The sequence below is a fragment of the Hypomesus nipponensis genome, chromosome 9 (genome assembly GCF_054491055.1).
Source record: "Hypomesus nipponensis isolate SF chromosome 9, ASM5449105v1, whole genome shotgun sequence".
NCBI classification, from domain to species: domain Eukaryota; kingdom Metazoa; phylum Chordata; class Actinopteri; order Osmeriformes; family Osmeridae; genus Hypomesus; species Hypomesus nipponensis.
Window position 1 is genome coordinate 15,322,568 of NC_140369.1, and position 14,155 is coordinate 15,336,722.

At 42.2% G+C, this 14,155-nt stretch overlaps 1 protein-coding gene and 2 long non-coding RNA genes across 5 annotated transcripts; 1 reads left to right on the plus strand and 2 right to left on the minus strand.

Moving 5' to 3' along the window:
• Window positions 1–3,805: 3,805 nt before the first annotated feature.
• LOC146273144 (uncharacterized) lies at window positions 3,806–9,296 on the plus strand. 3 transcript variants are annotated; one of them, XM_084705285.1, is made up of 15 exons: window positions 3,806–4,002; window positions 4,193–4,383; window positions 4,610–4,634; window positions 4,847–5,041; window positions 5,131–5,225; window positions 5,325–5,439; window positions 5,538–5,579; window positions 5,815–5,939; window positions 6,071–6,124; window positions 6,266–6,329; window positions 6,507–6,733; window positions 6,878–6,931; window positions 7,122–7,176; window positions 7,609–7,704; window positions 7,953–9,296. In XM_084705285.1, exons 2-15 carry the CDS (start codon window positions 4,273–4,275, stop codon window positions 8,675–8,677), a joined length of 1,983 nt encoding a protein of 660 aa, XP_084561411.1. In that variant the 5' UTR covers window positions 3,806–4,002; window positions 4,193–4,272; the 3' UTR covers window positions 8,678–9,296. The 3 variants fall into 3 exon arrangements, with proteins under 3 accessions (XP_084561411.1, XP_084561413.1, XP_084561412.1); XM_084705287.1 differs by having other exon boundaries at window positions 6,510–6,733; XM_084705286.1 differs by having other exon boundaries at window positions 5,328–5,439.
• On the minus strand, window positions 9,277–12,056 carry LOC146273145 (uncharacterized). Its single transcript, XR_014766600.1, has 6 exons — window positions 11,560–12,056; window positions 11,360–11,479; window positions 11,166–11,284; window positions 10,917–11,064; window positions 10,684–10,802; window positions 9,277–10,602 (listed from the first exon to the last, which is right to left on the minus strand). It is a non-coding gene; the product is annotated as an uncharacterized LOC146273145 (long non-coding RNA).
• Window positions 12,057–12,558: 502 nt separating this feature from the next.
• Window positions 12,559–13,636, minus strand: LOC146273146 (uncharacterized). Its single transcript, XR_014766602.1, has 3 exons — window positions 13,594–13,636; window positions 13,332–13,397; window positions 12,559–13,222 (listed from the first exon to the last, which is right to left on the minus strand). It is a non-coding gene; the product is annotated as an uncharacterized LOC146273146 (long non-coding RNA).
• Window positions 13,637–14,155: the final 519 nt, after the last annotated feature.

The following is a 14,155-nucleotide window of genomic DNA, read 5'->3' on the forward strand; positions in this document are numbered from 1 at the left end:
TTCACAAGAAGTGAAGTGCTTTGTGCTTTAGGGCGTGGCCTGTAGCGACACCTATTGGTAATGGTGGGCCATTTGTGGTGTGGTAGTTACTCTTGGCCTATACTATCAATGTTTCAGGATGTTTTTAACTTTTTACCATTGCATACAAAATCGGAAATGCAATACCAACAAGATCCACATGGGCTTTTGTTAAAGTGTTGTTGTTACTCTTGGCCTTTACTATCAATGTTTCAGGATTTGGATAACATTTTACCATGGCAAACAAAATCTGAAATGCAATACCATCAAGATCCACATGGCCTTTGCAAAAGACCAAACAAAGACACTCTCCTGAAATGTTGCGTGTGCGTCTTGCCAAGCCCGCGCGTGTGTCAAGGGAAGACCTATGGGTAATAGTGGGCCATTTGTGGTGTGGTAGTTACTCTTGGTCTATACTATCAATGTTTCAGGATTTTTATAACTTTTTACCATTGTATACAAAATCGGAAAAGCAATACCAACAAGATCCACATGGGCTTTTTGTTAAAGTGTTTCTTTGCCTATACTATCTATGTTTCAGGATTTTGAGACCTTTTTACCATTGCATACAAAATCGGAAATGCAATACCATCAAGAGCCACAAGGGCCTTTTTTTCAAGCCAATAAGTGAAGGGAGGGGGCTTGGTGAGCCTATCCATTCCAGAAAGCCTTGTATATTTGTGCTTTTTGGCGTGGCCTGTAGCGCCACCTATGGGTAATGGTGGGCCATTTGTGGTGTGGTAGTTACTCTTGGTCTATACTATCAATGTTTCAGGATTTTTATAACTTTTTACCATTGCATACAAAATCGGAAATGCAATACCAACAAGATCCACATGGGCTTTTGTTAAAGTGTTTCTCGGCCTACACTATCAATGTTTCAGGATTTGAGACCTTTTTACCATTGCATACAAAATCGGAAATGCAATACCATCAAGAGCCACATGGGCCTTTGCTAAAGACCAAGGAATGAGTGGGGGCTTGGTCAGCCCACACTCTCCTGAAATGTTGCGTGTGCGTCTTGGCCGCGCGTGTGTCAAGGGAAGGCTGAGTGTGTGTGAGATTTTGGAGCACGCGCGGGGAGGAGCAAGGGAGACATTCATTGGAAATTTGCCTAGAAATTAGCCAAGCAAGCATGTTTCAAATATTCACCAAAAATCGACCTTTCATCTTACAGTCAACTTTTTCACAGATTTGTGTTATGAACATTCTCAAGAGTTTTCATATGAACTTGTGATTGAATCAGAGTATCAGTTTTTGAATGGCTGATGTGTAAAGCATAATTTTAGCGTTAGCGATAAGTTCAATTTGCTTTATATCAATCATTTTTTGAGATATGAATTTGCCTTTGCACATGGTAACATGTTGTAGTGTTTTCCTCCGATCTACCAAGTTTAGTGTTGATATCTCAAAGATTTGCTGAGACATGACTTCACATCCTGTTTTGCGGCTTTTCTGATGAATTTGATTGGCTGTACCGGACAGACGGTTATGAGGATCAAAATTCCTTTGATAACTTTTGTGAGGCTTGGTCTGAAGATCATCTCTGGTGATTTTGAAGAAGATATGACAAAAATTGTAGGAGGAGTAGGCTTTCAAAGGTTTTTGATAAAACCGGAAATGGCGGGAAATCTATATAACCGGAAATTAACGCCATGGTGTGCGTTGAACTCGGCTTGATCCAGGGAATCCAATGGTACCTCATTTTTGAAAATGAGTCATACGGTTCAAAAGTTGCGTGTGTAAACACAAGTCCAACTTTGACCCATTGGTGGCGCTAGAGTGGTCTAATGGGAGACATGAAACTTGGTGTAGGTATAGAAGAAACTGTCCTTAATGAGTGTGCCAAATTTCACAAAAAGTTGTCGATGGGGTCTAGGGGCTGCCATTGACTCCCATGGTACAAGAATTACAAATAATAAAACCACCAATAACAATAGGTTTCCTCCTTACGGAGGAATCCTAATAACATGAAGCTCAAAGAACAGTATGCGCTCAAATGCGAGCAAAGAAAATGTGCGCGCACCCATTAACTATTGATGTCCCTGCCAAAGCTGATATCAAACCTGCGTCCCTGAACTGTTGTATAGTGGGTTGAGCAAGGGGAGTTTCTATAGCCTAGTAGTGCATTGTGCATATGAACATGGGCCTGCGCCCCAGTAGAGCTTTATGTCTAACAATGCCTCTGCTGACATTCCTTTTCGCCTCTCTGCCTCCCTTTCTAATGAGATCACTGATAAATCTAAGCTCCCATGGCTGTCAGTCATTCTTTAGCTTGTTATATCCAGAAAACAGGTCGAATCATCTACTGTACTGTAGTCTAAAAAACGGTTTCCAAGCCTAAGACATCATACATGCTTGTTGACTAAAGTATGTTTCTATTTTAGTTCCTTCGCTTGGAACACTTCTGCCTTCCTCTCCTGATGTTGCCTGCTTGCACCTTTCTCTTCTGTCTGCCCTGCAGATTAGAGCAGTCAGTTATGAGACTTCTCCGTCTCACGACTGGAACTGGCCACTATGATCACCATAACTTAGCACAGCACATTACCTGGGTAATGGAGGGAACGGTTCTAGAACTAAGATATCAAGTATGTTTTCACTTGCTGCCTGTCTTAAGACTGGACCAAGCAGGAGAGTTTGAATAAAAGTACTAAATAATAATTTCCAAACATCTTGCTTGTATTTTTGTTGGCAATTTCTTGTCTTTACTGACCTTTATCTGTTCTACATCTGGATTGACACAGTCACGGTTATTGCTATTTGTACTGGGCGTGTTTGTCAGCTCTTTGTAACCCAGCAACGGTGGTGTTGAAACATAGGCTTTCTTGATTAGGTGTGTCCAAAATGCTCCATGAATTTCATTCATACTTAGGTTTCAGGGTTGGTTGTGCACTGGTATAACAGCATGCTTTGCTACTACAACATTGATAAGCCTTGACTAGCGTAAAAAATAAAAAAATAATCTGTTCAAACTTGAAAATAAGGGTCTTTAATAATCATAATATATGATTGATATATGATGTATGATCTTTAAATGCTGACATTGTTATGCACCTGTCCCAAGGTAGCAGTCCAACCATGTGATCAGTCAAGATCTATCACTATACAGTTCCCAAGTAAGCAGCTAAGGAACGTGTTTCTACAAAAGTAGAAAACTGTACAAAACTGAGTACAAAACTGGTTCAACAGGGCAATCTAAATCCTACTGCTGAAGTGACCTGTAACAGGATGTGAGGCAATCAATATATTTTTTGTGTGGATAAAGCACACATTCATTACTGAAATACTTCATTCTGAGTATACATGGCACAGCCTTTCTTTGTAAATACCCACAGCTACAGAGAAAGGACTTTGGTCACCTACACGCCTTGATGCCCATTCAAAGTTTTACATCCATTGTTAATTAAGGTTTAAAAATGTGAAACAAAGACATAATTATTGAAACTACCAGCTTCATTGTTGTTTGAATAAACAGATTGATTTCAATGACCTACTGGACCTTGACATCTGAAAGTTGTAGGCTATGGCTGGTATGCAGAGAGAGAGAGAGAGAGAGAGAGAGAGAGAGAGAGAGAGAGAGAGAGAGAGAGAGAGAAAGAGAGAGAGAGAGAGAAAGAGAGAGAAAGAGAGAGAGAGAGCAAGAGAGAGAGCACAAGAGAGAGTGCAAGAGAGAGAGAGAACGCAAGAGAGAGAGAGAGAGAACGCAAGAGAGAGAGAGAGAGAGAGAGAGAGAGAGAGAGCGCAAGAGAGCAAACGTAAGAGAGCGAGAGAAGGAGGGAAAGCGAGAGTATGTGGGGTGGGGTTAAATCCCGAGTAATACCTGTTTGTTGACTCTTTCCAGAACATCAGATATTGTTCATGATAGGTTTAATATTTAGCCTAAGATGTGAGCTTGGTAAGGGAAAACGAGTCATTGCGCTCAATTATTGTCATGCTCATTTATTTACTTTGTTAAAAGCTAGCTTTTGGATCCAATTCAAAAATGTAAGTACCTGCAACTACAATTTCAATTGAATTAATTTGTTATGTTAGAAACAAGTGAAATTGACATCTCTTAAGCTTTTCAACACGGATACATTACTGTAAGTTAACATTTTTATCTAATTAGTTAAATTACATGTCCCCTCTTTTTCCCGGTCACCATTGTTCCAATCCTCAATCACTTCCACAACAGAGTGGTCGCATTCTGGCGCGACACGGAGAACACAGTTAAAAGTAAAGCTTCCGTCAAGAAATGGTGGGGGGACTTTTGAAATGAAATCTACTGTGTCTTGGTTGTCATACGCAGTCATACTGTCAGGGTTTTCAACTTTCGCGTTGGACATGATAATGGTCCCTCAATGTGGACGAGTGACATGTTCACAGGTAAACGCTGCCTCTTTTGTCGAAATTGGGCAACAACCTTTTCCAATTCATTGTCCTTATAAATCAAAGTTTTCTAGTGTGTATTTACGTTTTTGTTATATGCCTATTTGCTTGTTTTACAACTTAGGCTAGCCAACATTATTATGCACCGCGCTATGAATCATACGTGAATAGTGTAGGCTGTGACTTGAGTAGAAAACTCTAACCTCTATTTTGTTATAATCAGGGTAATTCTACCTGCACTGTTGAAGGTGAGCACTTTTGTTTCGCGAAATCCCTCTCCATGTCACTTCAAGTACAATTTCAGTCTGAGTCACACATTCCAGAGTACATTGCTGAGACACACTCCATACACTTACTTGAACCAATTATCTTTCAGTCCCTTATCTTTCTCATGCACAGGCACACACAAAGAACATCCCCCCTCTCTTTCATTTTTTCCAATCTTATGTCTTTGTGTCAGATATCCTTCTCCCAATGGACACTGTGTCTGGTTCTGAAGCTATCTGGAACTTAGAGGTACAGGCTAAGCTATGCTGCACATCAGATGCATGCTCACCCTGCATCCTCATCAGCATCCAGCTGAACAGCAGCCTCGTTGAAGATGAGGAGAGTGACTACGAAGAAAACATAGGAGTTTGGGATCAAGATGTTAATGGTAGCGAATCCAGGAAACTTTTTGGGGAAAAACAATTGCAAACAAATTGCAAGAAATGTTGCTCATGCTCACCTGTGCGTGTTTTGCAGCGAACGTGATGGTGTGCTACAGTCCAGTAGCCTACATGCCAGCATGTAAAAACATCCATTTCAACACAACGGCTGCAACTGCACCTGAGGCGATTGTACGTAAATTTACCATCAATAATTGCATACTTGCGTATCATACAGGCATAGAATCTGATGTGCTTTAGCCAATGTTTTTATCCAACTTCATCATTTAGCAGGCGAAGCTGTCACTGGTGGTGTGTGAACCAAAGAGTGTGCTTTTCAGCAGTGAAGTGAGTGTGAATGTGGGCTCACTGCAGCACATGGTAAAAGTGCCATCAATAGATGAAGGTACTGAGACAAGTGGTGTTTTCAAGACATTTTTGGGAGGGCTCTACCCTTTCCTCCTCCTGTGTAATGATTATGACTGATTCTCATCCCACGCCCAGTGTGTTCCACAGAACATCAGGGACTTGTAGAGGCTTGTGATGGTGAGTGAAGTTAGTTTGATCTACTCTCAGAACTACATTCTGTTATTTACATTTGCAAAGCTTTCTATTTGAGCAACTGATGTTAACTGTCCTGAAAATATCCACCTGAAACAATGTCTGCTTATTTGTGTTGCTTTGGTGCTGCCCATTGGAGACGATTTGTCTGACAGTTGAGTCTAGCTACATTTATTCAACTTGACTTTTCTCTTATGTATTTGGCTTGTGTGTTTGTCAGCCCCTAGAATAGGTGCAGATATTGACCAGATAAGGGGCGTGGTGAATCTGAGTGCTGAACACAAGAATGACAACTTCTTCCCGCTAAAGATGTGCCTTAAGCAGGAAAGAAATGGAATTTGCAAGGTTAATGTGGTGCAAAGGTGTCAAGATAATTTACAGCTGAATTTATAGACATTTATACCTGAAAGTTGTTATTGCATAGTGCTTCTCATTGCTTGTCTTTGAAATAAACATGTATTTTGTGTCTGTATAAGTGGACAGAAAAAGCCATTCCACTGCACTCTGTCAGTCCTTGTATGTGCATTCAGGTAGGTCTACTGATATTCATTTTAATTTACCATATTTTAAGCGTTATTAACACATTGTGGAACATTACAGCATCATAGAAATGATCGGAATCTTTTTTTGATTTTGTGCGTGTGTGTGCGTGTCTGTGGATGTATATGCAGATGTGGTGGGATAAAGTAGATGAAAGGTCACACCGATCTGAAAGTTGTCCATTCAAGAACTCTGGTAAGAGGCAGTGTTTCTTCAAATCAAACTTTAAACTTGATTTGTGTAGCCCTTTTCATAAGAACACAAGTCTTCTGTGTGTCTACATATCAAAAGTACTCTGGTCTGCTGTCTTACAAGGAGATGTGAGGAAAAAAAACAAGATCAATTCCAACATCATTTTTGTTGTCGTTCAAGAAGGTTTTCAACGTAACGTGTGGGCGAACGTGTCAGTGTCCGTGGTCCGAGGCCAGATGAACAGTGGGGGCAGCATGCTGTCCTGGAACGTGTCAGCCCCCTGCAGGCTGGAAGCTGAGGTGTGGCTGTGTCAGAGGGACGCAGCTGTGGGTGGGTGCAGGGAGCAGGGCAGCTCCAGGCAGCCTCTGTCCAACGGCCCATGGATGGAAAACCGCAAAGGACTCTGGGTAACCAGTGACAACAGTACTTACCTGTTTTTTTTTTTTTGAACAGTGGCCATTTGTATTGTTGACAATTTGTTTCTCGATGGGATACTGTTCAGGCTAGTATGTGTTCTGTGTTTTGACGGTGTAGCGTGTCTCTTATCACAGCAGGTGCAGGGAGCGTTTGAAGACATAGAGTCTCGTGTGGACCTGTGCATGATGGTACAATACTACTATTTGTTTTGCCTGTAACACTAGCTGACAGAGTTATTACATAATCAAATAGGTACAAAATAGTATTTAATTGTGTCATGGGTCTTACATATTTGCCTTACATATTTGCGAAGCAAAACCAATCAGCGAAAGGAAGCTAAATGTATTAAAACATTTGTGTTTGTGTTTGTCTCTACAGGTAAAGATACAAGGAATGGACAAAAATATTGGCCCCTTTTGTCCTAATGTATATAGTAAGTTTTTGAATTGTAACCTCATTGTATTAATCAAAAAACATCTATAGTTGCATAAGCTCCAATAAAGGCCTAATTGATGTGCTGGGATTCAACTGTATTCTGACACAAAAGTACCGTCTGTTGTAGCAGATTTAAAATATAGTTTTTCCTTACATTTACTAAATTTACAAACACAGATTTATGTAATCAACTCTGAGCATGTTATCTCAATAACGACTGATAGGCTGATCCCAATAAAGAACAATAGATTGTCATTAGGTCATACATGGTGGTTAAGGCAGTCACAACAATGAATGTAAATAAGCTAGCTGACTCGGTTATTAACTGAGGGAAACCAACTCAATACTAATGTGCTTTCATCAAACATGCAGTCAGACAAAGGACTCAAACTATCAGTCATATGCCGTACACAGTGTCTCTCCCTTTCAGCCAGTAGGTGGCGAATGAGTCTACTGGTTCTTGTTATTGTGCTGCTAATCGGCATAGCTGTTCTCGGAGTCTGTTTCCTGCATAGCACAGTGAAACGTGAGTATGATCAGAAATATCTGACCCCCCCAGTCCCTTACTTTTCATGAGACAGCTTGACACAGCTGTCCAGCTGTGTGCATTTCCTCATTTTTATCCTAATCAATGACTATCATTGACAGGCTTTTGTATAGGGACTATAGAAATAAATAATTGTACCAAAATGCCATTTCCCTTAAATGTGACATACTGTATATCTAAAGAATCAGCTGCAGTGTCTGTAACCCCCTTCTCTCCCCTCTAACTAGAAGCTGGTGGGGAGGGTCACATTATGCTGCTGAGCCCCCCAGATGCAGAGGGGCCCGTGTCCAAGCAGGTGTGTGAGCTGGGCTCCCTCCTTGTTGCCCAGGGCTTCAGGGTATGTGTGGATCTGTGGAGCCGGGCCCAGCTGGGCTCTCTTGGGCCCCTGCCCTGGCTGCACTCCCAGCTACACCTCCTGGACACCCAGGGGGGCCGGGTCCTAGTGGTCCTGACCCGCTCTGCCTGGGAGAGGGCCCAGCAGTGGGGTCAGGACCCTCAACAAGAGGGCCACTTTGCCCGGGCCGTGGACACTCACGCAGAGGAAAGTGGAGACAAGGACAGGGACTCATCCCCATACACAGACGTCTTCTCAGCTTGCCTGAGTTGCATCCATGCGGACCGCCTGCAGGGTTGCGTAGGAGAGCGCTTTACCCTGGTCACCTTTGAATCGCACCCTGCCCGGTCTGCCACAGGGAGCAAGCGAAGTCTCCCAGAGCTGCTCCAGGGGCTGCCCTGGTTCCACCTGCCCTCCCAGAGACAGGGGCTTCTGTCAGCACTGTCTGGGGGTAGGCGAGGGGTGAGATGGAGGGGACTGGGCGGACTGTCTTCAAGCCTACAAGGCTATAGGAGAGACTCACAGAGTGGGCATCCATATCAGTGGGTTTATTCTGATGGGATTAAAACCCAAGAGGCTGGGCCTCTACAGCAGGTTCTATCAACCAAGTCAACCTGAAATGTACCCTTTTTTTCCTGCACTGATTATACCACGCAATGAATTAGTCTTCATATTTTGCAGATTACTAAAAAAAGTATTTTTTGCAGCAGCTATAAAGTGAAACGATACTATACACTCAAAACAAAGGCTTTAGAAGCCTTTACCGTTACTGCACTAGTATTACAATAGTGGCAGGGCGTGAGATGTTGGCTCGCTAGCACCTCCTGCTGGCAGTAGGGCTGTACTCAGCTGTGTCAGGTGCAGGATTGTCCTGACACCTGAAAGACAGGCTGAGGACCAGTACATCATGTGTGGAGTGTACAGCAGGCTGGACCCTTCAAGACAACACTCAGGCCGCTGAGCAAGGTCTGTGTGTGGACATGTTAAAATGTCATTTGAAAAAGTAAAATATCTTTTCCATGCATTTTTATAATATTGCTGTGTCAACTTCTGTGTGTGATTGCTACCTATCGTTTTAGACATTGATGAGTATGGTATAGAGCTGGAGCAGTGTCGTCCCCCAACACCTCAATGCCCAAGACTTATCAAGTGCCTCACAAAATCTTACCAATAACCTGTGACATAACCCTCTTTGCATATAGGGAGGGAATTAAACCTTTAAGGATTCATGATTTAATGAGAATAAACAAGCATGTGTCCACATTTACACTCCATCCAATAACCATTTTAGCATGAGTCTCAGCCTAAACAAACAAAACCCTTCAGGGAAAAAAAAATAAATGCACTCCAACCCAATTTATTTTCTCCAATAATACCTCAACTGTGGGCTCTACAGCTGTTTCCTTTCCGAGGTTGGCAGACCAAAAAAGAAGCAACTACTTATGGACTAATTTATAGTGAGAAGTCACATCAGAGTCCTGACTAAGTTCAGCTGGCTAAAACGCATTTCAAACACTCACCATGCAAGTTGAACAATGCTCAGACAAAACCAATGTGAGTTGCAATCACCAACAAGCCATAGAAAATGACACGACACAAATGTAAAGAGAAATTATTTTTAAAGTACACATCTCACTAAAAGAAGTTAGACATCAAGAGGAATCGTTTGACAAGTCACTGAACAGGGTGAGGGCGTTAAGGGACAAGTCCTAAGGAGCAGGTGGAGGAGGGAGTGCACCACCGCGGTGAGGCAAAGCGCTCGTAGTTGTAATCCATGGGAACTGTCCAATAAACCCAGGGTATTGAGGTAACCCAGGGTAAAAAGGCAACGGCCAACTGAGTCTGAGGACCCCCCAGTATCAGATGAGTCTGCACTAGTTGGTGCAGCAATCATGGATGGCATTTCGGGATTAGAGGGTACAGCTCTGGTAGTGGCAGTCGTTGAGAATGGTGTGGGGAACCTAGGGTATAGAGGTAACCCAGGCATCTGAGGATCTGTGGGTATAGTTCTTGTTGAGAATGGTTTGGGGAACCTAGAGTATAGAGGTTACCCAGAGTAAAAAGGCAACTGCCAACTGAGTCTGAGGAGCCCCCAGTATCAGATGAGTCTGCACTAGTTGGTGCAGCTGTCATCATGGATGGCATTTCGGGATTAGAGGGTGCAGCTCTCGTAGTGGCAGTCGTTGTTAATAGTGTAGAGAACCTAGGGTATTGAGGGAACCCGGGGGTATTGAGGGCATATTGAAGATCAGCAGGTGCAGCTCTCGTTGAAACAGTTGTCGGGGGACCCGGGGGAATTGAAGAAGTTCTGTGCAGCCCTAGTAGGGTCAGTTGTTGGGAAAGATCCAGGGATCGGACCCTGGAAACAGTTGGTATCCACGGTAAGAAGGCAGCTCTGCGGACTGAGAGTCGGAGGAGCCCCCAGTAGTTGGTGTAGCCGTGGTGGTGGATGGCATCAGAGGATCCACAGGGCTAGTTTGAGATGGGCAGGATACCGAAACCTCTTGACCATTAGCATGCAGGACAATAACATGCTTATTATCCTATAAAACAAAAGATGTTGCAAGTGGATGACCCAAAGACGATTTATAAATTTGTAAGCAGAAGTTAGTAAAGAACTATACCTTTATCTTGATGCAGGGTTCTTTGTAAGGAGCAGTAATCAACGTGTCTCTGGAGAGTGACACCATAGAAAATCCACAAAGTTCTCCAGAAGACAGCACGGGTTTCCATACATCATAGACTAAAAGTACATTCTCATTTTAACATATTGAATTCTTCAACGACCCTAACAAGAATGGGTTTGCAAACTAAATGCAGTAGATTAGATGGACTTTTCAAATGAAGTCCAATTTACCCTTCACTTTGAGTGCATCTGCTTCAATATTTCCCATATTTAACAGCATTCCGTAAGTGAAGCAGGTTACAGAAAGTGGAGAGGGGAAAACGGGACAAGCCATTGTCATGGATTCCCCCCATAAGCTTAGATGCAGTAAATGATCACCCTGTTGAAAGAGTACTTGAGTTCACTTCTCATTCAATGGTTGGAGTATCTGTTTGAATAGCAGTCATGACAGCGGCATCCCTTATAAAATCATTAATGTACCTGTTCAGTTACATGGCAGCCTTTGTATGGAGCTACAAAAAGCACGTCTCTGACGGACCGCCTCACAGAGAAACCACAATGAGAAGGCATCCGATTCAAAGGAATGAGAGACCCTTCACCTGCAGAAAGCAGAAGCTCAGATCATGCTACCAGTCAATTTCACTGGAAAGCCACAGTAATGCATCAGACCTAACCATTGTCAACCAGAAAACGGGGAATCCTCTCTCGTTTCACTCGCAAGGTCATTGCATCATCAGAGCACTGCACCGAAGGCCCGATGCGTTTTAGTTTGCCATTCATCAACAGGTGCCGAGCTGAAAATAAAAGGTCAAGTCCAAATAAATAATTGAGCGACCACGAAGCAAATGTTAAATTGAGACATTTGTCTACTCACAATCCACATCCGCTGAGTTAGTCTCATAATCGGAATCAAAGGCAAGAGATCCGTTTCGAGTTATTACGCCAGTTGAGGTTCCAGGCTCTGCGTAATTGCGACCGTCTCTTTTAAACTTTGTCCTAATTTTGGTCGAATCGGTCTCTTCATTGTTAGGCCTTAATGGGCTCATATCACTTATACTCCCATAAGAAACTGATACAAAAGACGTTAAAGTCACCAGTACCAAGGAGCACAAAAAGGGATTGATCCATGACACCATGTTGGAAGTGTCTTTCGATTCGCAAACAGACCACACATTATATTTTTAACTGCTCACTTAAATCGGACAACCAATCAAATTTGAGTTAGTGAGAGTAATCGTTCAAACACACCTGAAGTGCAATTGAATCACAGTAAGACGTGACGTGAATGTAGGCTAATGCATTCACGTGTATGGGCTGTAGTGCAACGGACCACGTATTGAAGGAGGATGTTGTTAGACCTATAGGCTATCATGGCGAGTGGATAGTTCAATAGACTTTGGTATATAGTAGCCTACATGTGCTTTTACGTCGGCATGTGAAAATGACATTTAATTTACCAAGTACATGAGTGTTTTTTCAAGTTTCGAAGTTTTATTCAAAATATAGAATCTGCAGTGCTTAGCAAAAAGTTAAACAATAACACAAACAGTAGCATAAAGAAAAAGGTTTAAGCATGCATATTTTAACGAAACAGTCCGTAGTACTTGAGGAGTTATCTGTAAGATTTAATTGTCCTACATCATACATCTTGTGTTTCTTGCTTGTTACTTTCTGTTCTTTGTAAAGGATGATCATACATTAAAAGTAAACAGATATGTGCACACTTGAAGGAAAGCTGACAAAACAAAGCAACATATATTTCTCAAATTGATATAGGCCTAGCACCAAATGGATTAAAAAATTACATGCATGACTTTATTCAAATACAACATATATATTGGTTAGTGGTGCTGTGCCTTAGTCAACCCTGTAATGGAGTGGTAGAAGTTTAAGCCATGACTGCAGACAAATAAATGGTCAAAAGACGAATAAACAGAGAAAAGAGATGGTTTTGTGTAAAGCCTCTACAGCTTACAGGCCTGCGATGTCATCAGCACCCTTCATAATAGACCAATCTTTTTCCAGAGCGACAGCTGAGACCCTTGACATACTAGACATGTGTGGGACCTCAGTCTGTGTGGGACCACAGTCTGTGTGTGGGACCCCTTCTTGTTGCTATAAGTAAGGGGATAGAGATGGGTTCTGGACACCACCTGTACCCCCAGAGGTTTGTGGTGTCTACTCCCTAGCGTTGAAATGGTAAAGAAGTCTCTTCAACACCCACCTGCAAACCACACAGGCAATTAAATCTTTTACCTCCACACAAATACTATTCCATTAGGTGACATGGCTTGTTTATCATAGCTCTGTACAGTTTGCAGAAAGGCAAGGCTAACAGCCTACTCTGCAATCGAACAAAGGCTTGGTGAGATCATTCTCAAATTGGAAACCGAGTTGGAAATGAGTTTCTAATGACGTGACAGGTCCTTCTATACCCTGTGGTTTCAATGTGGCTGCAGAAAACTGTAGACCATGTCTGCCTTGGCTGCTGTGGTGGGGCTGTCAGGGATGGAGCAGTACACATGGTACGTGTCAGACTAGAGGAAACAACAGATGTATAATATTAGACACGAGATGACAGAGCTGTACATATAAACTGATTGATTAAAAGGCACATGAAGAATCGAGACATCATTATACATATACTTCATCATTGCATGAGGTCCTCCCATCCCTGGACAGACTGTCGGGCACAGTATTCCCTGCATCCACCTGGGGAAAGATTTCATCTGTATTTGACACTACCATAATGAGAGATTTGCAATAAATAACCTACATTTTATATAAGCAATTTAAACAATAATTTGGAGGTAAATTATTTGAGTATTCAGTTTAACAACTTTGCACGTTTAAAAAACTGACAACACAAATGTACAGTATATTAAAGTAGCCATAGTAGCACACTCACATGGTCTTGACTGCTCACAGGGCCCATATCCATTTGATCTACAACAGAGACAACATCTTCACACTTTTTACACTCAAACAATGAACAGTGTTTAAGGCCATAAACCACAGAAACCAATAGCATTCATGAGTTTCCCTTGAGCAAAAGTAGGTCTGAGGTGCTTGAAGAGGAAGTAGAACTGCACTTTTAGCAGCATGAATAGTTTCTTTCTTTTTACCATACCTTGACTGCTGTAGACAGGGGTGGCAGCACATATAGAGAAAGTAAAAAATACAAAATCTGTACTGTTAACATTTGATCATAAACAGAAAAAAAAATCTCTCAAGACATACCAAAGACCTTTCATACCTTTTGATGTGATATCCCCCTGTAAAAAAAAACAACCAAATGAATGAATCCCTGAACATACAGAAAACACTGCAAAGAGTTGTGCAAAAGGCTTCTTTTCATTAGATGTCAGGATTGTGAATTTCATTGTCTTTTAGAGAGGGCAGCAGCAGCTGGATAATCTTCCTCCAACAGAAAGTAGACAGTCAGATGTACTCACTGCTCCTCCAGCCGA

Excerpts from the sequence above, each read along its gene's own strand:
- LOC146273144 (XM_084705285.1), top strand. The coding sequence starts at position 4,273 with ATGAAATCTACTGTGTCTTGGTTGTCATACGCAGTCATACTGTCAGGG. Across the intron at positions 6,125-6,265 it reads GTCCTTGTATGTGCATTCAG|ATGTGGTGGGATAAAGTAGA; the intron begins GTAGGTCTACTG and ends ATGTATATGCAG. Across the intron at positions 7,177-7,608 it reads CTTTTGTCCTAATGTATATA|CCAGTAGGTGGCGAATGAGT; the intron begins GTAAGTTTTTGA and ends TCTCCCTTTCAG.